The 23865-nt window shown below is 38.6% G+C and overlaps 1 protein-coding gene across 7 annotated transcripts in view; it reads right to left on the bottom strand.

The window, feature by feature from the left end:
• Positions 1-2600: 2600 nt before the first annotated feature.
• PLD5 (phospholipase D family member 5) overlaps positions 2601-23865 on the bottom strand; it is a 194765-nt gene continuing 173500 nt past the window's right edge. For all 7 annotated transcript variants that reach the window (XM_075043188.1, XM_075043189.1, XM_075043192.1 and 4 more), the window contains 5 exons: positions 19462-19659; positions 15365-15504; positions 13084-13249; positions 6799-6913; positions 2601-4691 (listed from right to left, as the gene is read on the bottom strand). In XM_075043188.1, the coding sequence (XP_074899289.1) occupies positions 4456-4691; positions 6799-6913; positions 13084-13249; positions 15365-15504; positions 19462-19659 (855 nt within the window). In that variant the 3' untranslated portion in view covers positions 2601-4455. The remainder of the gene's footprint in view (positions 4692-6798; positions 6914-13083; positions 13250-15364; positions 15505-19461; positions 19660-23865) is intronic.

The raw sequence follows: 23865 nt of genomic DNA, 5'->3' as shown, positions 1-23865 counted from the left end.
GCCAGCTGATGTCTTTACCATCTTGATGAGAAAGTCTGTGCTATTTTCAGTAAGTACACACTAAAGTCACAAAAAAACCCTATAAATTCTTTGTCTGGATTTCTCCTTAAATTAGGGTTAAATGGCAGGTAACATTCACACAAAGATTAGTTGTTCAGTTTTTATGTATGCAAAACTCAATAAAGTAGCAGAATTTAGGTAGCTAGTAGTATAGCAAATAATGGGTATGTCTTAAAAGTAGCATTCTGAGGCTTTTTTACTGGTTTAGCAAACTCTCCTCTGAACGACCTGCAGAGCCTGGATTTACCAGAAGGAACACTTGGCCCTGTATTGTGTAAAACTTTGTACAGCACAGCCTCAAAGTCAGTTCAAAGATGCATTTTTATTTTTTTGTTTTTTAAGAAGGTGAGCAGGAAAAAACTGGACAAAAATTTAGTTCCTGTCAGGGTACAGCTGTGGTTGTTGTGCTGTGGCACACAATCCATGCTTTTCTGGTCATCAAAGAGAAGGTGAGAGTAGTTGTGGATACTAGTTCATGCTTCAGGCAGAAAAAAGTGGTAGCTGGCCCAAAGCAGCTTGAGACTTACATGTGAGATTTGTAAAGTGGCCACTGTGTGGTGTTCTTCACCCTGTGCCTACAGGAATTTTTGTTGTTATGCTTTTGATATCAGCCAGGTGTTGGGGGAATTCAGATTTTTATTTATTTTTACACCTTGGCAGTACACAATAATTCAGCTATGTTGTGGATTAGTTGATAATGAAGACAGGAATAATTTGTGAAATTTAGTTCTAGAACTGGTCTTGGCTAAAAACGCTCAGGTTTAGATGTGCTTTTGGTTTGGACCAACATCTTTCATTCATTTTTTGTCTTTTTGTGACTCTAGTTTTAGGTACTAACCTGTAAACATCACAATATGTAGTCTTAGGAAGTTCGCTGTATGCCTCAGTACTAGATACAAGATCTTTAGCAGGACTTCACATGAGGAACAGTTAAACAAAAGCTTGTATGAATAAGGCACTAGTAAATGTTTGCAGCAAACAACAATTACAGTCTATATTCTTTAAGAATAAAGCCGTTCTGTTTAGGAAATGCCTTTAATATGACAGAGTTACCAATGCCAGTTAGAAGGGGCTTAGATAAAGTGCATCTTTTGGATTATGCCTGTGAGGTCTGTGAGAAACCACTGAATGCAAATCCCTCTTAAGTTTGGAAATAGCTTGTGCAATGGTGATACTCAGGAGAGCTAAAGGAAGATGAAACTGGTCTAGATTCTGATCCCTGCTAAACCAACGTGAAATCACTGTAATGGATTTGCTCCAGATTTATTTACGTTGGTAGAAAGATCTGAAGCCAGAATCGAGGCTGCTGTGGCAAATCTAGTTAAACAGGAACAGTGCAAACCCAAAACAAATAATTGGGTATAATCGCCTTAAACAGCCTCAAAAAAGAATCTGGTATTTTTAATTTCCTGCTTGCTGAAGTCCAAGGATGCACTTTGTCTTTTGGTGAATGTAACAGACCAAAGCCTTCTGTACTACTTTGGAGCTGCTGCCATTCTAAACAGTTACTAAAATATCAATCCATACTTTATACCAAATGAAACTCAAGTCTGCCAGTCTGTTTGTATGATGGCTGGTTGCTATTTTGCATTAAAAGTTGTTCAAAAAACCCCAAACTCTTCCATTCATAAAACCAGAACATACTGCCACTTTTAAAATGTACTTTTACATATCAGCTCTTTTTTGGGGGGGTCACTGAAGCACCAGAATTTGTTTATCAAGCCAGTAAGAATGCATTTGTAAACTAATGGATCTGGTTAATATTCATGATTGTATTTCCCTAGGATTTGTCCAGTAAAACTACTACATCTGCATCATTCATTTGGTATACTAAATGGAAGGTCAGTGGTAACTCCACAGTCTGATTTCATCACTAAATCCTGCTTTGTAAACAGACAGCTTAGCTCTATCATCTGACAAATTTCTGTTCCACTCAGATCCTCCATTATTTGTACAAGATGTCATTTAAAAAACTCTTCACATGTTTCTAGTATTCAGAGGGAAAAAAAATCACATGGATTCATTCTTGTATATTATTGCCATCAGGTTCTACAACAATTAACAACTCTGGACAGTGGGGTTTTTTTGTTTGCTTGGGGTTTTTGTATCTTATGTAAGGACTTGGTATTAAGTTTATCTCAAGCTTTAAGATCACCCATCTGTGGGGACCTCAGAAGCTTTACAGATATCTCAATCAGTTTTTAAAAACGTGGGGTTTTTGTTTGGTTGGTTTGGGTTTTTTTAGCTTTGATTCATAAGACTAAATTCATTGGTGGTATAACTTGGCTGAATCTTTCACCAGAAATCAATCTGGGCTAGTATTTATTTCTTAAACAAAACAAAAAAACCCCAACAAGTAAATTAAGTGCTGGGGATCTCTCTCCCATACTTGCTATACATATTCTAAATTATATACAGAAGGAAGAAAATACAGAAATTTCTCTTCACAAAGATCTTTTTCCTTCATAGCAACTCAGGAAACTCTTTTTAGATATGTTGCCTATATGAATGTCAGAATATATGCTTTTCTCTGTGTGTGTGTGGAGTCTAATAAATGGCATGTATTTATCTGAATAATAGAAAATGTTAATAAGCATTAGAGCTGTGCAGAATCCTTTCTGTAAAAGTTGATAACTTTAAAAATTTGTTATGTCATTTTCAGTAAGATGACGTAAATCTTGGCAATTGCAAAAGAAACAAACATTCATTGTCAAAAGTGTGCCTTTTGCAGTCATAACTAGTTTTGTGGTGTGTCTCTAGCTGGCAATTTGAAGTTGTGCATATGTTACCTTATTAGAATTTCCTCAGCTGTGCTTACTTTAAAATAAATTCGAACTTTTTTTTAACCTTCTAAATGAAACCTGTGTTTTGAAAGTCAAGGTGGGTTTTTAACTTGTTCTTAAGATTAAAATAGTACATTGGGACATGACTGGTTTTCCTTCCCTTTTTGTCCACTGAAGTGTGCCTTCAGTAACATACAGCCAGGTGAGAAAAGTCTGCATTTTGGAAAAAGTTCTGTGAATATTTAACAAAATGCAGAGCACAGTTTGCTTTCATGGCTGTATTTCTTCAACAGAAGCAGAGGGATAGTAATGAAACATTTTTATTATGAAACTAAGCTATTACAGCTCTGGAGAAAAATCTGTCGTCAAACATTTATATGTATTTTTTTAAAGAGCAAAGTCACACTTTTACAGAACAGTTGCTTCTTGGTGCAACTGAGTTGTGTTTTTAGAGGCACGTTATTAACACCAACTGAAACTGTGGCCTAAATGAAGGCATCATATTTCTGTTTGTGCTGATGTAGTCACCTATATGGATGACATTTTAACAAAAAATGCCATTTCACAATTTTTTTTTTTAAGTGAAAGTTAGGAAAGAAAACACTTCCAGGTGTTAATCAAACAAAATGACTATATGATCATTTAACAACAATTATTGCATGATTTTGCATGACCCTTGACCTTCCTAAAAAGCAGTATTTGATTTTTACGTATGCATTGGTTTGATAGTGAGTCATCATGCAACTGCTGACTTGCACTTTATAAATATTTAACTTGGGGAACAAATTTTCTTGAGATTACAAAAAAAAAAAGAAAAAGAAAAATCAGTCCTAGGCCTTTGCTATTAATCCAAAGATTTTCATTGTTAGATGAAACATGTATAATTGGAAATAACTATTATGTTGAAAGGAATCGACATTATTTTGATAAAAAAATCCATTTATCTGAGAGGCTTTAAGGATTATGACAAATTTGAGGTCAACCCCAATCCCTCAAAACCTTCTGATACTTTTAGGAGATGAATGAATTATCAGTCATGTAACTGATGTATTTTAAGGCTAGTTAGAAGAAATGGAAGAGTGATACTCAAACTGAATGCTCAAAACTAGGAAGTATTTGCATGACTGGGTATTTATTTAAAGGGAAAGATTTATATGTGTGAAAGTTTGCTTATTCCTTTATGTTTTCTAATACAGTAAACCTACCATCTACTTGTATGTCAATAATAACTGATCTTAGAATGCCATTTCATAGCTTGAATCTTGGTTTTGCCTCAAGGTTCATTCTAGCCAGGATGGCAATTAGGGGAAGTCCTAAAACTGAAACAGAAAAATTGACACATGCTGTTAAATTCAAACACAGAACATTAAAATTAACATGGAAGCAGAAATGACATTCAGTGTCAGAAGTAGCAAACTTGAAAGTCTTAAATAATTCAATATAGAGAATATAGTTTAGACAGTTTTTATATAAGTGTGCTTTTTCCTAAAAACACCCCCCCAAACCAAACTTTTTTTTTGCTTTTTCTTTAAGTCTTTTGTCTGTAAATATGAAAGAGAGCTACACCCCAACGTAATTCTTCATTGCCATACTAAACAGTAAAACAGTCTTTCTAATTCACATTGCTCATGGCAGTTTTATTTGATGTTGCTTTATTAAGTTTGTGATTAAAGCAGTTTGGGATTTTTGTTGGCTGTAAACTTTTGGCATAATGTGAATACCAGTCCCTTTCAAAAACAGCCTTGAGTTGCTTAATGATGCTTGTGCTGTTCCCCGCGTCTGCTTGGTTGATAACAAGGCCAGCTCCAGCATTCTGCGTAAAAGCATTTCCTACCCAATCAAAATTACCTACAAGTAAAGGCAGGAATATACAATGAGTTTCTAACATTAGGAAAAAAAAAACAAACCACCACCCCAAAACCAAACAAAAAGGCGATCTCCCTAAAGGCAATCCAGTGTGATAGAGTATTGTTTTCCCCAGTACCTACCTGGGCAGAGACGTAAATAAGTTTTCTATACTAGCGGGAAAGAAAAAACTCCCATTACATACCAGTGTGTAGTGCAGATAATTTCTGGAAGTTCAGCAGCTCTATTCCTTCATAAGTGAAAACAGGTTCTTTTATTTATTCAAAACTAACTTGCTCTTCCTTTTGCATATATTGTATTATTACTCCATTTACTTTCCTCATCAGCCTTCTCAGTGCCCAGAATGAAAATATTTTTTGGCTGTATAAACAATTTGAAGTAGATGGGATTGAGAGTGTTTGCTCCATAATGCTGAGCCAAACCAATGGATCTTTTACAGGTTACCCATTGATAGATACTATTTCAGGAAAGAAAAACAGGTTTTACTGCTTTATGCCAGTTATTACCACCTTTGTTGAAATCTAAGATAATGAATGAGCATTTCAAATCCTGCTGATCGCAAGGCAAAGAGGGTAATTGGATTAATGGAAAACAGGTAAACCAAGTGTTTCAGTTATTTATTTTTATTTCACTAGAACTAGTAACTATTTAAGTCGTACATTCATAACACATGCAGTATTTTGGAGAAAAAAATGCTCTTACTAGAGGTCACCTTTTAAAACAACATATGAACATACAAAAAACAGGAAGGTATCCAAGAAATTTATACCCTTTCTTTCAGCGTCATTTCAGCAGGAAGTGTTAAGAATTCTAAAATTGTCAAGGATGGTAAATTGAAGTCTCATCATAAGGGACATTTCTTCCTGTGCTTTCAAGTAAAAGATAATTGGGTACTTAACATGCATTTGTGTTACTTTCACACAGCTTTGATTATTTCTTTTTTTGATTTATATATGTCTAAGGATGTAAGGACAATAGGAAAGAAAAAAACCAACAACTTGGCTAAAAATCCATGCTGTGTAGACAAGTTACATTACTGAAGTTTGATCTGGCTGGTGGAAGAAATTTAAAATGGAGTAAAAAAATTATTGGGGGGGGGGCTTATAAAACATTTGGGACACAAGAGAATAATAAGCTACACTATTTGAAGTGAAAAATAAGATTTGGATAGGTTAAGGGAGGTGTCTGTGTTCAGAGCCCATCAAGGTGAGCTTTTCAGAGTAGCTCCTGGTTGCATGTCTACACTGCTTGGGATTTTCCGTTCTTCATGTGTGCATGGGCATGCTTCTGGGTTGCAGGCTCTGCCCTCCCTCACTGCCTCTGCAATCACTGGTGTTAAGCCCTTTGCAGTAAGTCAGGGTGAGGAAGTAAGTAACTAAAGCATCAAGCTGCAGCATATTAGAATGCATGTTTTCCCTCTTTACTTTATAAAATCTGATGAGTTACTTTTTAATTCAGTAGCAGTTTCTTGATCCTGCAGCTCACACAGCTCAAGCAGCTAGATTTTTTTTTTTTTAAAGGCAGTTTTTAGACTGCATTCAGTGAGCATTTGACTGATGATGAACTTTTGCTGGGAGCCATACAGCGACTTTACTTAAATGCACCTTCAACCCAAAATACCAATTAGATATGTACCTAATGTTAGGAGGGTGTCTGAAATGTCGTTAGAGTAAATGGAATAAGACTTCAGAAGATGAAGATGAAAGGCATTTATACAGTTTTTACCAGGATTGACCACAGCTTTAGTAGTTACATGGGAGGAAATGGAGAACAGTCCATCTTCATTGGATTGCAGAAACAAGATCTTATGTTAATAATCCAATTTATTCCTACTTCATAACGTGTGTTGTATTTGTGTTTTTAGTCTGTTTTTAAATACTGAATGTTGCTTTTGAAAAACTGATTCATAGATAGAAAAAGTTTTTAAATGAGAAGAGGCTCAAAGCTCAGTTTTCATCTAGGTTCCCAAAGAAATGAACTATTATTTTAACTTAAGCATATCAGCTGTAGATTCCTCATTTACAAATGGGTGTTATTTCAGGCTTTTGGCTAGAAACCAGAATTTCTTGAGATGTGGTTTCTTACTTACCAATGTATGCAGCTCCATCAGTCACCATATATTTGTTACGATTTAATTTGGGAAGGGAAGTGTTCTTCTGTTCTTTAAGAAAGCATGCACTCTCTTCCTCAAGGTCAAAGAATTTCTGCCATAAAATAGAATGGAGTGCAGATTAATGAGAACTGTTCTATAATGGACAGAAAAAATATGGTCTGTTCTTTACTCTTTATTGAAAATGAGTTAGTGCTACAGAAAAGAGAACTTGAGTTTTTATAGCCAAGCATTAATTTTAATAAAACACAGCACATTGTATTTCTTACTAAATTCTCATAGTTTGTGATACTATGCCTTGGCATTCTGAACTGTACAAACTATCTGGCTACTGAATACTAAAAGCAATACAGTGCCAAGTAGTAAAGGCTATGAAATGAACATCCCCCCCCCCCCAGTCTTCATATGCTGCATGGTAAGAGCCAGGAATTTTTCTTTAGATAATTTCCTCATTCATCAAGGGACATTGGGGTTTGAAGTCTGCTTCAGGATCCGGATCGGCAGGCACACCAACAGCTGAATTAATACCTTTGTATTACACATTGCATAGTTTCCACCAGGACACTTGCTGATTTCAGAAACTTAGAAACTTCTCAGGATTAAATCTGATCTGGAGAGGTCAAATTTACCAGACAACAAGAGGAAAGTGCTTCTTTTTTACCCTAAAGGTAAAGTCTAAAGTTAGATTTTTTTTTTTTAATTTATTTTGGAGCCACATGCACTCCTTGTCTGCATCAGTGCAAGACAAAAATGAGATTTTCAGTACAAATCTGAATATAGTTTGTTTCATCAAGGAAACTAATAGCTAGACACAGATTCCAAAACCAGAAGTAGAGAATAAGATGAAGTTAAATATTTACTGCATGACTGGGAAACTTTGATTGAGGTGATGGTGTAGATCCTCAGAACAAACCTAATTCACAGTATATTACTGGTGAAAGTAGCTGGCTATACATTGCACCCACTTAAGACATTGAAAAATAGTATTTAAAAAAAACCACCCCAAAACTTCTTGATCGTTCTTGTGGGTCTGTTTTCCATAATGCAAAATTCATCTCTTGAACTAGTGATCTTTTTGATACAAACCTTGAATGAATCCTTTTAGGTTAGGGAGATGTCTTTCAGAATAATATTACAACTTTGAAAACCCAACTGTAAAATACTATATTTGTTATTGAGATGTAATGATCTCTGTGGTAGACTACATCATCAGTTTGATTAAATCAAATAAGGGTGTACACATAGCACACAGGCAGTTAGTTTTATAAAGCATTCTTTACCCAGCTGATGATGTAGGTAGGTTTCAAGCTGGTTTGCAGTAAACTGCTTGACTATTGCAAAATGTGTTGTTACTGATTACCAGGAACGCCAGCTTTAGGTTTTATACCACTGGTTTCTTCAGAACTGCATATAAATATTCATTCAAAAAATCTCTCTTCTTAATCATCAGTCTTGATCATTACAGTTTGGTTTTCCTTGGAGAACTCTTAAGTTCTGAACGGGCTTATCTGCAATTAGTATTACCAAACCTAATGGAAATTATTTATTTGCAGACAGAAAGGCAGAGTAGCCCAGAGACTGCTGTTTATCTAACACTTTATGCTGTGGACTCTGTCAGAATCTCTCTCTTCCCCACTGGAAAATACATTGAGGTAAATTTTATGTTGTCAGAGGTTGTACCAAAACTGCTTGGAAGAACTCTCTGTAAAATACAAGGCTAATTCAGGGTCCTGCTGATTCAAGCATTGAGGAGAGTCTCTGTTCTTGGACTGACACACCCCCTCCCCACAACGATGAAAGTTTATTAGAACTGAAGAAGGTTTTTAGTGCATTAGAAATAAAATTCAAAGAGTTTGCGTATTTTCAGTGCCCAAATACTGGATTGTACTGTGGCGCAGTTTTATGATCAATAACTATCACAAAGTTGTTTCCTTAAACAGACTCTGAATTTTGTATGTTGCCGCATGCTTACTTACCTGTACGTGGCATTGTTATCTTCCACAGCTTAATTTTTGCAATGAGTTCAAATACTAGCAAAATTCCAAAGATAGTTTTTTTTTAATTTAAAACCAAGCACAACAACCCAAACTGTTTGAGTGGTGGCTTTATAAAGGGCATTAAAAAAGATTATTCTGTGTAAAACTGTAGTATCTGTCCTTTAAATGAGATTCATATTGTATATTCACATCTAACTAAGCTGCATGGAGAAATCATACTTTCAATTACAGATTTTTAACATCACTAACAATTACAGCATTACACTTTTAAAAAATTAGAATAAACCATCTTAGCAGCTATAAAGGAAAGTTTACTAGATATTAGGGGTTAGTTCTTAGCCAACATCAAGACTGCAAGTGCGTGCCTGAGGAGCTGCTCCACAAACACGCACCCACACAGAGAGTATGGACTTAACAAGCTAGAGATGGATCTGAATCTTTCTGAACAGGTCTTGAATTTTTGGATAAAGCCAGAAGAAAATGGTCATGTTTTCCCTGGCACAACAAAACAGGAACAGAGACAGTTAGCAGCCATAGGATGCCCATCAAGGGTACTGACAGTAACTTTTCACAGGGATGTGGAAGATGCTGTGTGACTAACACTAATATTGTAGGGAATGGTCTAAAACTGGCAAATGGGTAAAGTATTCAATGCTAGGAAACAAAACATAACACCCTATCTTCTTCCTAATGTTATGAGATGTAGCAAAAACTTACATACCTTGATGTAAAAAATAGCCAAGCACAGTAATTGTGTAAGCTTAGAGTTGTCAAATTGAGATAGATTCAGCAGATATGCTGAATTGAAAAAATCATACATAGTGTTCTGTTTGTATAATAACTTCGTAAGAGAGAAAATTTCAGTTTTAGGCAGGAAAAGATAGAAGGCTTGAAAATGTAATGTGTTCTCCAGCAACAGCAGAAGAGCCGTTAACTCCTTGACAATACAGATAGCAGTAGGGAAACCCACCTGACCTCACAAACAGAATACACGAATGGAGCTTACATGAGCAAGTGAACCAGCACTGGCATTAAGTAGCACAGCCTAACGTTCTCCAACATGCACCTTCAGCAGAAGTACTGTGTTAATAATACACCACGTTCTGCTAACATTTCATTAATCTTTTCCATCCTTCTAGGAGTTTAGAGCTTTAAGTTAGTGCTTAGGAACAAAGGTTTCATAGTTAATTCATAACACTTTGTTTACTTGTAGGGCATTTCTGGCTTTCTGAGAATTAGTGAAAGGTTCAGTTTTTCCTTCCTCTTACCTTAGCAGGAATATACCTGCACAACTCAAAAATAGATTCAGGTGGAGGCTCAAGAACAACTTGTGCTGTAGATACACGTCTGTTCCATGCCACTCATTCCTGGTCTCCAGTTGTCTAAAGACATTTTGTTCTAGTTCATGCTTTCTGTGGGCCCTTCAAAAACCTGCACCTTTCTCTGTTCAGCACTGCACCCAACGGAGCTGGGCCCTTTTTACTGCTCCTTTGAGAGTTAGACTGAGCATTCTCGCACAGAAGACATATTTACATGGTCAAGCCCACAAAACTTAAGGAGTACTGGAATTAAGGTCCCAAGAAGCACAATGGTGAGCTCTTCACCTTGACTTTACCCTTTATGATTCAAGCTTCAGTTTCATGACCGCATGTGGTTCGGTGCATAGGACAGAGCTCCCCAAATGAGCAGTTTGGTATGCAGTTTACTCCTTGACATTTGGCTGTGTGCTTACAGCATTTATTTAGTCCTTAAACAAAGCTTTTTCCACGTGACTTCTTCCCAGTGATCGTTTCTTCAGAGTCCTTGTATTGAGTTTGCACTCTCAAAGCAGTTTCAGTTGAATGCAATAATTATTAATGCTGATGTGAACTGGACTCAGTGAAATGCTGAGGAATGCATAATGAGGGACTAAGTGTTTTCTGACTGCATTGGTGATGTTAATTGCGCAGTATATTAAAGTTTTATGGCAAAAAAGGAAAAAACCCTGCTTCTAGATAGAGCACACTCTTACAATTCAGTGTTAGCAACTAGGAAATCATGTCTTGCAGGCTCTGCCTTCCTAACCTCAATAGCAGAGTGAAAAATTACATGCACAGTGGTTGGTGGCTGGTTTTGATCAGGACACTGCTAGGCATAACAGGTTTGCAGTGCCCTGTTTCTAACTATATACTTGCAGTTAGCACCAAAACTTCCATTAGCCTGGTCAGAGACCAGGGGAAATAGGGAAGAGATTCCCATCTAACAGAGAAACTGTATCTGCACAGCCTTCTCCAAGATGACTGCGTACCTCAGGCTGCTGCCACTGCCAAAACAGTGTACCCTGCAGCTGCAGCAAGCCACTAGCACTTGCTGGAGACTTCCTAGCCAAACTGGTCTTGCCGTAGGCATAAAAAAACAAGAAAACAATCACAACAAGGCACATCACAGGGATCAAAAGCTAAATGAGAGAAAAAAGCTACCCAACATGCTTTGTAGGACTCAGGTATATTATCCCCGAGAGAACAGAAGAAGGGGGAGGGTGTGCCATTACACAGCTTAGCAATTTTAAGTATATTTTCAATCAGAGTTTGTAACTTAAGGTTCTCTTAAAATTTCGGTGTTCTTGTGTATAAACACACATGTACAATACATGTCTGCATGACAGTGTTTTCTGTACAGAGTTTACTTTGACTTTATGTTTTCTCATACCCAAAGCAGAATCAAAAGGGAAAAGCAGAATTTTCCAATAATTCAAAAGGTTTAAGTTTAATTTTTATCTTGTTAGCCTATTCCTTCTACCCCATACACACACGAAGTTCTGTTTCATTTTGATCCTGGCTAGAGCAGATGAATACAAAAGAAATGCAATTTTAAAAAAAACAGTGCTCATCTGACATGATTTGTGAAGTAAAGGAGTGTTGTGGCGGAGCCTGTGGCACAGTTTCAGCCAAAATCAAATAGATACTAGTATTACTCATACCAAGGCTTATTTAAGGCAGTGACTTACCCGGTATGTGGAACACGTGATGACCAGCACAGAGGTAACTGAGGTGTGTTGTACCTTTACAACTGTTTAAATCTGGGCTGGTCTCAGTTTTTTACTGGAAGTTCTATTTGTGTTTTCTAACTGCAGATATTCTAGCTAGACTATCTACCTAGAATAGATGTCTAGAAATATATTTTTTTCCTTTTAGCATTTAGTTCTTGACAAGATAAATTCTATACTAAAGATTTTACCTGTTGTAAATAGATGGAAATGGATATCAGTATGTAGAGCATTAGACGCCACTTAAATAAAAAATATTTTTGAACAAATAAACAGGATTTTGATGATAAATATGGAACAAGCTAGAACGGACTCAAAATTGAAGTGGCTTAAGCAGTGTCAGCCATGTATGGGGTTTTTGACTTAAAAAGCACACTTTATGCTGCTTCTTACCTAGGAAACTTGTAATAACAGTGTACGTTACAACAAAAATCCCTATTTCTATATATGCATAAATAGCACTTAGTGTGTATAACACAAATAGTACTTGTTTCTACAATTGTTGTCAATTTTACGATTTTAAAAAGCCAAAGTGATTCAGTTGATTATCAATTCAAGTAGTCAAAATAATTTAGCAGATTAAGACAGTTATCTGCAAAAAAAAACAAAACCAAAGAAATTGATCCAGCATGCCTCAATTTCATAAAAATTAAGTTTATCAAATTGAAAGTAGTACTTACCATGTACTCTGTTCTGTAGTACAAATATAACATATATGGTATTTCTCACTTTCCTGTATTGCATGTCTAATGCGGTCACATAATGCTTGTTCTAGTCTTCACAATTCTGAATTTGTAGCCTGAATTTAATGTAAAATCTTCTTTTTTTTTTTGTACTTTGTACTTGACTAAAGTAAAAATACTTACACAGCTGAACACTAAGGTTACATGAATCCAGACTAAAACACATTTTTGTGCTGTCATATTTACCCCTACCAGCCAGTATAAACACGACATACGACTACGGTTCACTCCGTTAGCTTTGCTGTGAAAGACCAGATGTAGTATTTTACATGGGCTCTCCACCACACAGACTGCCTTTTGGCATCAGTCTATTTTTCTGTCTTAATTTCGATGTGTATTACTACTAGGAATACACTCAGTTCGTTATATTACATTTCCTATGTTATTTAATGAAATATAAAGGCTGTGATACTAAACCCACTTCTCAGTTGTGAAGCTTTCTTGATTTTTTGGGGGTGGGAAATATCTTAGATTTCAAAGCAATATGGATTATACTTACAACTTTCAAACTACAGCTTGGAACTTCAGTGCAAATAGCTTTCAGAGACGAAACAAAGTTAAAAGTAAGGGGATCTGTGTCTCTTGAGAAACTTATGAGAAGTCGTACTTTAATACTTCGTAAAACTAACGCTTCTCTGATCTTCCCGTCTAAATATGGCCAGTACCTGTGGAGAAAGAATACAATATATTCAGAGAACTTAAAAAAACTTCAGATTTTTATGCAGCCAAGTCTAGACATCATAGAGAAAACTAAACACATGTGAATTTCATCTTCTGTCTGTTGAAGGAATGCCATTCCCATTCAAAGGGATTCTCACTAAACAGATCTGCCAGCAGATCCTCTTTTGTGTCATTCTGCCCTGCACCAAAACTGTCACTGTGGAGACAGTGAGGCTGTGGATGGTTGAGCACATCTTCCATCTGTGTAGGTGCACCGAGAGCTGTCAAAACATTTGCACAAAATACAGGTACCTGGTCTGCCCATAGCTGGGAGAGTTACTCCTGTGTCAGTGCCTGTGGTGAGAGCAGTGGAGCTCTTGCGGTGCCAGGGAACCAGCAGAATGAGGTACAGCTAGAGGGTGCTTCTTACCCAGCCCAGAGGGAGGGACAAGAAGGATTTTCTGTTGGTTACACAAGTAAGGAAACAGGAACACGGGATCTCTCCCTGACTGCCATCCTTTTTTTTTCTCTCTGTGCTGGGACCATACAGGCTGGGGACTGGAATGCCTTCTGTAATTTCTTGCTTGGGAAAACAAGAGCTGCAGCTCTGCAGGGTGCCTGCATCCTTCAGCAGCAGATGAAGATGGGTCATTCAAGGAGGATGCTACATTTTTTCCTGATGAGGATTGCAGAAATTCTGCCATGAATGGGATGGTGGCTTCCATGGTACTATTCTCACAATCGCTAGTTATGCTTTGTGTTTCTGACCTTTGGTGGGAGCAGGTCAGGACAGGGAGAATTAGGCAAAGAAAATGCATGTTTTCTTTATTCCAGCAGCATCAAGGCATTTGGCCTAATGAAATCTGAGCTCTACAATGCCAGAAAATAACTTGCAAGTGAGAACTGGGAGCTGACAAGGTAGAGAAGGTGTGGCAGTGCCTTAAAAAAATGCCATGCCATAGGAAAAATGTTGAAGAATTCACACAGGTAGCTTCCCTGGATCTCCCTAATCCAGCAGATTTCTGAATTCTTCAGGCACAAGAACAAAGTAAGGAGGAGTATAGGAGATAGCGTGAGCTGCAACACTGTAATGATTCTACATACTAAGATCCCTTCCAGCATAAAAGAGAAAGGCGAGGGATGCATATTGTGAAACTGAGGTTCCTACAGCATTACCCATGATTCTTTCACTGATAGAGGCTGTACATAGTAAGTTTTTTGGAAGAACCCTCTTGTAGACTTGAAACAGCTTATGCTTGATATCAGTCAAATGATAGTTACTTTTTGAAAGATCTGAACAAAACATCTTTAATTATGCAAAACTGGAAAAAAGGACATAACCACATGTTTAGTTTGGCTTAACTGTGTTCAAATAAAGTGCATGGATGGAATGGCAAGCTTTGCTAGATTCTCAGTTCATTATGAGTGTTATCAAGTTGGAGGGACCACTGGATACTTGCCTTGTGAGTTGGATGGTTTTATTACACTGTGGCTCCAGTTTTGGGTCATCCATGCTTTTTAATGGTGCATACAAACAGGGTGTTTAAAAATTACTTGGTTTTCTTTGTTTTTAGAAACTCCCAGTTAACCAAAATGTAATATAATTCAAAGGTAATCCATGCTGAATTTGAAATTTTCATGTATATGTACATTTCAATAAAATAATAACATCTCCCACGTTCTATATGAGAACTCATAACATGTTATTTCTCTCTTAACACATACACACACTCATGTTGAATATCTATATGATACTTGTAAAATGCCAGTAGCTATGGTATCAGTGTAGTGAATATAATTGTGTAAGAAATAGGATTCATGTGTAAGCAGATTCTTGTATTCCTGGGTCCCAGTGACTTACAGATGGTCAGATTAGACAATTTCTGATCTCCTTCGATAGGCAGATCCAAAGCTTAGGACCCAGAACTGGAAATGTCTTCTTAGGTCCCAATTCTGCTCCCATTTAAGTCAATGGCAGAACTCTCACTGATTTCAATAAGAGCAGAATTGGGCCCCAAGAAATTGGTCCACAGTAGTAACTAATCTCCTGTGGGTTCATTTTCTCCAGCAAACCTTATTGGCATTATGATAACCTGCTAGTCCTGGACATGGACACTCACCGTTTAGCATTGGTGTCAATGACGATCGGCAAGTAGTCCATGACAGCTATGTATACAAACTGTTTGGCATCATCGATAACACTGTATATAGCTTCAATATCCAGGACTCTGTCCTTTGGGCAGAAGAGTTTAGGTGAATTCTGTGAAAGGAAAAGTTCAAATAGGGCATTTAAAATACGTGATTTAATTTCTCTTCCTCTCATTCTTCTTGAGATGGCAAGTAGTTTATTTTAGTAGAGAATATTAACTGATACCTTCAACTGTCCTGCTAGAACACTCAAATGTACAAAGGAGAGGTATTTGCTTAATTTCCCCTTGAAAGCCTCACCATTTAGATGTAACCGTAGGTAAAATGCAGAAGACACAAACTTCAAAACATCCACTGTCATCACAGAAGCTCTAGTTGAAGTTACATTTCAGAGAATTTTGTTCCAAAGAGTCACAGGACTGGTTACTATTAGATGGAGTAATATCTGTGTTCTTGCCACATGAGCCTGATCCATCACTTGTGACCAGGAATTAAGTTTATTATGTCAGTTCTGTTTAAAGTTCCACGCAAAGTCACCATTTGCTCAGTCACTGTCACAGGGAGATGCTGCAGTTTTGCACGAAACTTATCTCTAAAACCTAGCTTCAGGTATAAATGAACTCTGCCTGGTACTGAGCCGGTAAGCAGTAAGCCCAGATTTCAGCTTTTCTGCCTTGTATCTAGGGCTGCTGAATGTGTCAGTCAGCAAGGTGAAGCCAGCAGGAATCACCCGTCTGTGGCAGAGGCCCAGGACTTTCTGCTCTCCTGCCTCAGCAGGGAGAGAGAAGCGGAGCCACCTGCCAGGTTGCTCGCAGGCAACACCAGAGCTCCTGGGAGTAGGGGTTGTTAAAGGCACTTCATGGAGCTGGAGCGGGTGCCACTTGGCCTTAACAGCTGGCCCTGACAGACCCCTGCCTTCCTGCTGCTGTATCGCCTTCTCACCTTTGTTACCTGCTTGGGTTGCAGCTGACATCTAGATTAGTATATTTTCTTTAGGGACAGACCCTGGGGGATTGATTAGGTTTTTTTCCTTCAATACAATGCCTGTCACAGTGGTTTCTTAATCATCAACTGGTGTTCTTAAGGACTTACTACAACTAAGTTCAGAAAATACTAGAAAATTAACTGTGGCAAGATTTCAAGACCAATATTGCAGATCCATTCCTGAACACTAAGAAAAACAACGGAAACCTCTTTCATTTTATCAGCCAGTCTGGAAGAGGATGTTGTTGCTAAGCAACACTAAGCCATGACTCCTGAATTTAACAAAAAATTTCAATGACTGTGTGTTATGCTTGTTTTATACAGCACAGACATTGAAAGTGAAATATGTTTTCAAAGAATGAGTTTCAACTCAAGAAAAAGTGTAAAGTGACTTTGTTAAATATAATTTATGTCTGTTATCTGAAACTTATAGGAGCTATTGCACTGAGATTTTATTCTTACACTCTTACTATTTTCTTGAATAGAAGTTTTAAGTTACAGAGCAGCTAAAGAAAGGAATTCTTATGCACTATATTGCATGCATCTGAGAAAGACAAGGACCAGAAAGTGAAAGACATTTAGCAGATAATTAGAAGAAAAACATCTGTTAAAGCTCTTACTCTAACACTTGTGTTTGGACATTGCACTTGTTACCCTGACCCCACTCCATGGTCATAGAATATTTTAGTACTTCTTTTCTCCATATTAGTTGTATAGTACTTGCTGTTCTGACCAAATACACGTTTGATACTTCTCTTCACCTACCAGAAACAGGCCTTTGTTTTTCCTGGGCACCAGTACCTTGCCGTGCCCCTGCTCAGGGGCTGTGCTGTCCTGGACCGAAAGGGAGACAGCGGCACAGCACTGGCCAGGGGCAGCACCAGCACCCTGGCACAGACAGCTGCCTGGCCTGCGGAAACTTTCTTCTTATCATTATTAGTTCAGGAACAGACAGCGATGTTAACACTTGGTCCACCAAACCAGGCCAGTGCAACTCCAGGACTGCCTTTCGGAGGGGCATGCTGGCAAACACAGAGAATTTGCTAGTAGGTGAGAAATTTGTTAAAGAGCGTGTTTTCAGGAAGGATGAACGAGCCCAACTGGCTGTGTCTGCAAATTCAGGTAGCTCTTGGAGTTGGACTTCCCTGACCTGAGCTTCTGAGTACCTGTGACTCCTTCCTTTTGTTTTCTGAAGTGGAATTTCAAGAGGAGAGGCTTTTGTTGCCCACTCAAAAGGAAATACAAATCACAGGGAGGAAGTGAGCGTTGTGCAAACTGCAGAAGAGCAGTTTTTGTAGAGCCTTTCTCCACATCTCTTTGTCTCAGATCCCAGATTCCTGAAAGTTGGCCTTACCCAGCTTTTCTTACTGTGTGTCCCTTCAGGACTGGCTTTCAGCAGGATTTCTCCATTTCTTACAGATTGCTTAGAAGGGAGTTGGAGTTCATTTCACAGCTCCTTAGCTAACTGTCTGAAAGGCAGTCTCTAATTTAAGCTAGTCCTTAAGACTCTCCAGAAGCAATGGAAGCGTATGTCTCTTCAGATAGCTATTAATTCTGGCTGTCTTAGGCATTTCCAGATTTTCACTCCAAAATAGCTCTCTGTCTCTCCAGTGATTGTAGGAGTGTGAAAAATCCTGGACACCTGAATGTCGCCTGGCTCCCAGCAGGGGAAGGTAAACCCTGCCCTGTATAACCAACCACTCATCTGCACCAACATCCTGTGCTAGTGGCTGTACAACTTAATAGCGTGGTACATGCCTTGTGTTGTTTTAGACATGATTATAAAGCAATGAGGTTTTGCCCCTTGTTTTATACAGAATGGTAAATAACTCTTAGCAACTTCATTATATTCCTGATTTTGAAGGATTTGGTTTTACTCATGTAATTACTTCCAAAATGAAAGACACTCCACATCTTTCATCATCTCGATTGCTCTGTGTACTTTTTTCCAGTTTTGCTACATCACTGGTGAGATGCAGGACTGCTCCGTTTCTTCCCATTAAAAATACACACACCAGATAGTGCTTCCATGGGGGTTGCTGCTTGAATTTTAGAAGTTTTAAAAAGTCGTTTAAAGCTAAAGTAGATAATGTTCTACAGAAGTATGAATGCTTTCAATGGAACAGGGTGAAAAGGATTAATCAGTATACATTACATTGATAAAAACGCAAGCTCTGATATCAAGCTTATTCTGTATAATTTTAGATGTCTGATTAACAGATCATTTACTCCCAAGTCATTCACCTTCTATCTGCTCGTGTAAATAAATAACCTAATTTGAAGGGTCTCCCTACTATTTTTTGAACACAAGAGGAAAAGCGGTGAACATTACAGAGAAAGGGAAAAAGAATAATGCTCAAATGAAATCCTTCAGCATCTTCAGTCCTGACAACTTGCATGTAAGAACAATATCACAGAAATCAGAATGAAGAAAAAATATATTGTGATTTGTCTGTTCTGGACCACAGAAAAAGGCAAATAACTTTTTAAACACCTTTCAGTTACAGACTTCCCCACAAAAGTATACCTATTGGAATAATCGTTTTCCCAGACAACAGAAAGATTTGGTTTTCCGGCATTATGAAACTATCCAACAAGTTCTGTCTTGTGTAGGTGATGCTGTAGTGGTCTTATCTCTATAGCTGACTTTCCAGTCACTTGCATGAATCTCAATTTTAGTAGCTGCTTTTGGTTAAGGACATAGCGGTAATGTGCATCTTCTTCAGTTAGGGCCAGTTTAGAGAAATACTTAAGTATAGGCTTAATTGACGCCATATATGTTCCTATTCACGGAAATCACTTTCCATGGTAACTTCTCCCTGACAGTATCTGTCAGGGAGAACACAGCGTTATGAGGGACTTACTGCAGGGAACTGTGAACATCTCTATATCAGCGAAAAGACACTTGAGATTCTTTCATAGATGCTACTAACACCTACCTAACCTGGTTTCACTACTCTGTAGTTCATAAAGGACAACATTAGGCAAATAAGCAGATGTTAAATTTCCCAGTCTTCCAAAAATCTGGTGGGTTAAACAAGTTTCTTCCCTTCCCTCCCTCTCTGCAACTCATTTCAGAACTTACCGACACAAAAGCTTCTGATTTTGTCTCATTCAGCTGCAGTGTCAGTTTATTCTGAGTATCGTACACTCCATATAGTCTCTTTGACCAACTCGGAGGTATTTTATTCTTGTATCTTAATGAGCTATACAGGGCAAATATCCTTTGTAAATCCAGGACCAGGCAGCTACAGTTGTATACGATGACGCCAAGTTCCTTCATCTGTGAAATTTAAAGTTCACATTGTTAGCGATATTTTGGCTGATGGATCTGTGGAAGTATGCAGCAAGAACGTAAGAGTGTCTGAGGGGTATCTTCCAGTTGCCTGCCTCGAGCTCAGCAGTAGTACTGTCGACTACAAGAACATTATTTTAAAGGCAAACACATTAGCTACATCTTCAAAGTCAAGAGCAGGCAAAAGCTGTAACAGGGTTTGTATGTTCAGTGTATGTCAGAGCTACACGTCCTGATAGAATACAACACACCTTACGGACAGACCCAACTTAGGAGTGATACTTATTTGTCATAGGCACTGATTTTGTCATAGGTGTTGCCCAAGGTTTACTGCTCTTGGCTAGAGTGGTTTTTATTTATTTATTATTTTTATATTATTTTGTTTACAGGAAAAGCATCCTTTCTGCTGGATGATGTAGGAGCACACACTGCTACCAGTGACAGTTTCTTCAGAAACAATTTGTTTTCTCTGAGTTCTGGAAAAGGTGAAAGAAATGGACTCAAGTTACTTTTCTGCTGGAGAAGGAATATGATGCTCAAGCTTCAAATAAAAGGATGACAAAACAGGTGTTTAATACTATTAGTATCTAAATTTACTGTGCTATTAAATCCAGCATAATCCAGTATATAGTATACCCAACTAAGACACAAAAAGGTTGGGTTCTTAACTCCCCCATTGCTATGGTATTGTACTCCACCTATGGTACTCCAAATTTCTGGGTGTCCGTTTATTCACATATAAAAATAGAGATAATGATACTCTTCTCTCATGAAAAGTACTCTGTAAGCATCAATATTCTCACATTCAAAGTATGAGGAAAAATAACCCAAGTAAATATAGAAATCATAGTACAATTAAATTCTTTAACCTTCTATGGACACAGTCTCACTTCTCCATTTAAGTAAAGGCATGTCTCCTGGTCATCATAAATCTTGGTTTGGCAGAGATTTTGTTAATTGCACATCCCTAGTACTTAAGTTGTTGACAGAATTTAATTCATAAATGTATTGCCTGGCTTCTGTAATCAAAGTGTAACCACACACACGCTCTCTCCCTTCCTTTGCTTTATAACAGCTCAGGAGAGCACTGCTGTGGGCATGGACGCTATTGACCTGTCATTATCTGCATTTCACACTAGTGCAGCCATCTCCAAAAATAAAGCCGAGAAGAAAACCTGCATGTATCTGTTGGAAAACAGTATGTAGGATAAATATTTAAAAGATCCATGCTGGTTTTCTGCAAGCAAACTGTTTTGGTAGCATGTCTCTGAAGTCTGCCTGGCATGATGAAGAAATTAAGGGGAGCATGAACTCTCCAGCATGCTCATCCTTTGACACCAAAAAAATCCCCTCTGGTTTCACTCCCTTAGATGAGATCTCCACAGTCACATGGAGTAGTTTCTGGTAGGAGTGTATTTTTTTGTAAAGCCTGTGGGAACTCTGAACCCCACACTAAACGTTATCTCAGAGCTTGTTCCTGCGCAGTTCTCCCTGACTGCAGATGAGAACTGCTCTGCAAGAGTGGGCAGAGGAAGGGAAGCGAAGGGTAGAATTGAACCTCCACTCTCTTTCTATGGTGGGTGAGAGGAAACAACAGATCCCAATACTCCAATGAGAAAGTAACTTGATGGGTGACACCTTCTTCAGGTCCCCAACCTGGAAATACCACATACATAAGAATATACAACACCGAGCAATCTTATTACCAAATATTTACTGAATAGTTGCAACCACAGGAACATTACCTAATATTCTTACTGCCTAAATCAGAATATTTCTGCAAGCTGCCTTTAATTCAGAAAAAAAAGGGAATTCCTGCATTAGCCTGCTCAACCTGAAATCTGTGGACGGTTGGAAAATACAGACTACTTGCTGCACTGCAGCCTTTCATTTATGGATAAGCCAGTAAATTAATTTTGATGATAAATATAATTTACTCCAAGCTATGCCCAACATCCTAGTCAAAATGTCTATTTGGAATAACATCTTTGGTTCTTCCCCTGGGCGCTGGTATCTTTGAGGACACTCCTGTATTCAGTTCTAGGCTGTCCCTGTACTCTCTGCACTGTTTGTCTCCAAACATTTTTAACTATACATTATCACTGTTTTCACTGTGTGCTGCCAATACTGCTCCCTTAATTGCCAGGCGTGCCATTGCAAAGGACTTACTAATAGTATTCTGTTACATGTATCTGCATAATGTGGTTTAATCGGCTTTTCATGGCTGTTAGTTGATTCTGACATAATTATGTGGTTACAGTTTTCCTTTCATTTATCAGTCCCATTATTACTACTCTACTTTATCCCTTCCATTAAAAGTAAAGATAAAATAGTGTCCTCACAGCACACCAGAAGCTGCCAGGATTGCATCAGCATGAGCAGCTCTCCTCAGAGCAGGAGTGCTTGCCGTGTGTCCTTTCCCTGTGATTTAAAGGACTGCCCTTCTGCCTAAGTGCTTCTTCGTGTACAGAGATAGGGAGGAAGCCGGCGCCACTAATCAGTTAAGTGGAATTTTTACAGATCACCACCTAGCCTGGCTGTGAGACGAAGCATTCGCCGTGCCTTACGGCCAGCCGCTCCCCATGAGCAGAAGCAGGCAGGGACCAGCCCGTTTGGCAGCGGACCCTGACCCCGCCATGGGAGCGGGCGGCTGCAGGAGCCGGGGTGGTGTGGTGGTGGGGTGGTGTGGTGGTTGGGTGGTGGGGTGGTGTGGTGGTGGGGTGGTGGGGTGGCTGAGGCCCTGCCGCTCACCCGTGCAGATCGCCGGCTGGAACGAAGCCAGATCAAGAGATGTGTTTACCGCGCGGTAACGAACCCTGCCTTCCCACAGCATTGCGTCTTGCAGCTGGCTTCTCTGGAGGCAAGCACTGATCAAAGCTTTTCCTGCTTCTGAAGCTGGGGTAAGAGCTCTCCCCCACATGGATTCCCTGGTACGTGATACAGAGTGGGCTCCTCCTTTCCCTCTCTGGGAAAACACAGTTATCCTCTTTACCCAGCTGCCTGCTTTCATTAAGCTTTTATGAACCTCAGTTCAAATTTGCCTGAACCTGGAAAGTAGATTCAAAGCTACTGGAAGAGGGCAGACAGCGACTCCTGTGCTTATTGTGCAGACCTCATTTCCTTAGGAAACCAGGTTAGATGTCCGCCTGTCACCTCATGACCATCTTGGTTTACTTTACGTATGATACATCACCTTGAAATAGAAACAATACCAACAGTGCACACCTGTATGCAGGAAAACCCCAGCTGTCTCCTTTCTTGCAGAACAGCCCCAATAATTTTGGAGACCAAAAAATCACCCTGTTTCAGAAGCATCTTCCACACTGAGCCTATTTTTACTCCCATACTCTGAGGTGAGGAGAGACTGCTCTTTTTCCAATTAATCACAAAGCGTATCATCCTGGAGGCATTGCAGAGACGGGGCAGCAAGGATGTGCTAGTGACAGATATAGTATGATGTGGTATGTCATCTAGGTAAGGGAAAAGACTTCCTCTTTGGTTTGAGAGCTGCTGTTATTACAGACTTTTTTTTTCAAATAGTCTCAGAGGAGAAGCAGAAAAAAACATTTATACTGAAAGAATCAAAATCTGAGTGTTACTCCCTGGATTGTAGTGACTGAAACCTGCAGTTAAGCAGCATCTGAGGTATCTGTTAAGGTAAAATCCTTCAGGGCAAGAGCTTTTAAGGCAAGGGAAGCATTTCTTCATCCTGAGTTTTAAAAGCAGCTCACACAGTAATGAAAACATCAGTGAAAAATTAAAGTGAAGATGATCTCAAAAAATCAAAATCTTAATAAAACTAAGTAAGACAAATCTGAAATGAAAATAAAGAGTCACAAATTTGATTACCTCAAAATGGAACTGAAATATTTGGATGTTAAAGTTGCAGAGTTGCTTCTGAGTGACATTTTCAGGACATGTGCTGGGGGCTGGGGACAGGAATGGTTTTCTGGATGGAGAATTTTGTGTCCTCTCATGAGCAGGTTTTTTCCCCTCTTTGTTAAGAACCACCATGAGTGCTCTTCTCAATGAAAAACATGGGAGCTGGTTTTCCTTGTTCTTCCCCATGCCATTTACATTTGTGCGAAGCAACTATTAAAGGCTACCAAAGCACCGTTTGTCCTTCTTGCCAATAATGGCTTTCTTAAAGCACCAGAGGAGTGAATGGCTACACGAGACTGAAGAAATGGTGGC

This window comes from Buteo buteo, chromosome 12 (genome assembly GCF_964188355.1).
Source record: "Buteo buteo chromosome 12, bButBut1.hap1.1, whole genome shotgun sequence".
Classification (NCBI taxonomy): domain Eukaryota; kingdom Metazoa; phylum Chordata; class Aves; order Accipitriformes; family Accipitridae; genus Buteo; species Buteo buteo.
Note: the sequence above shows the minus strand (reverse complement) of the source record. Positions and strands in the feature narration are given on the sequence as shown.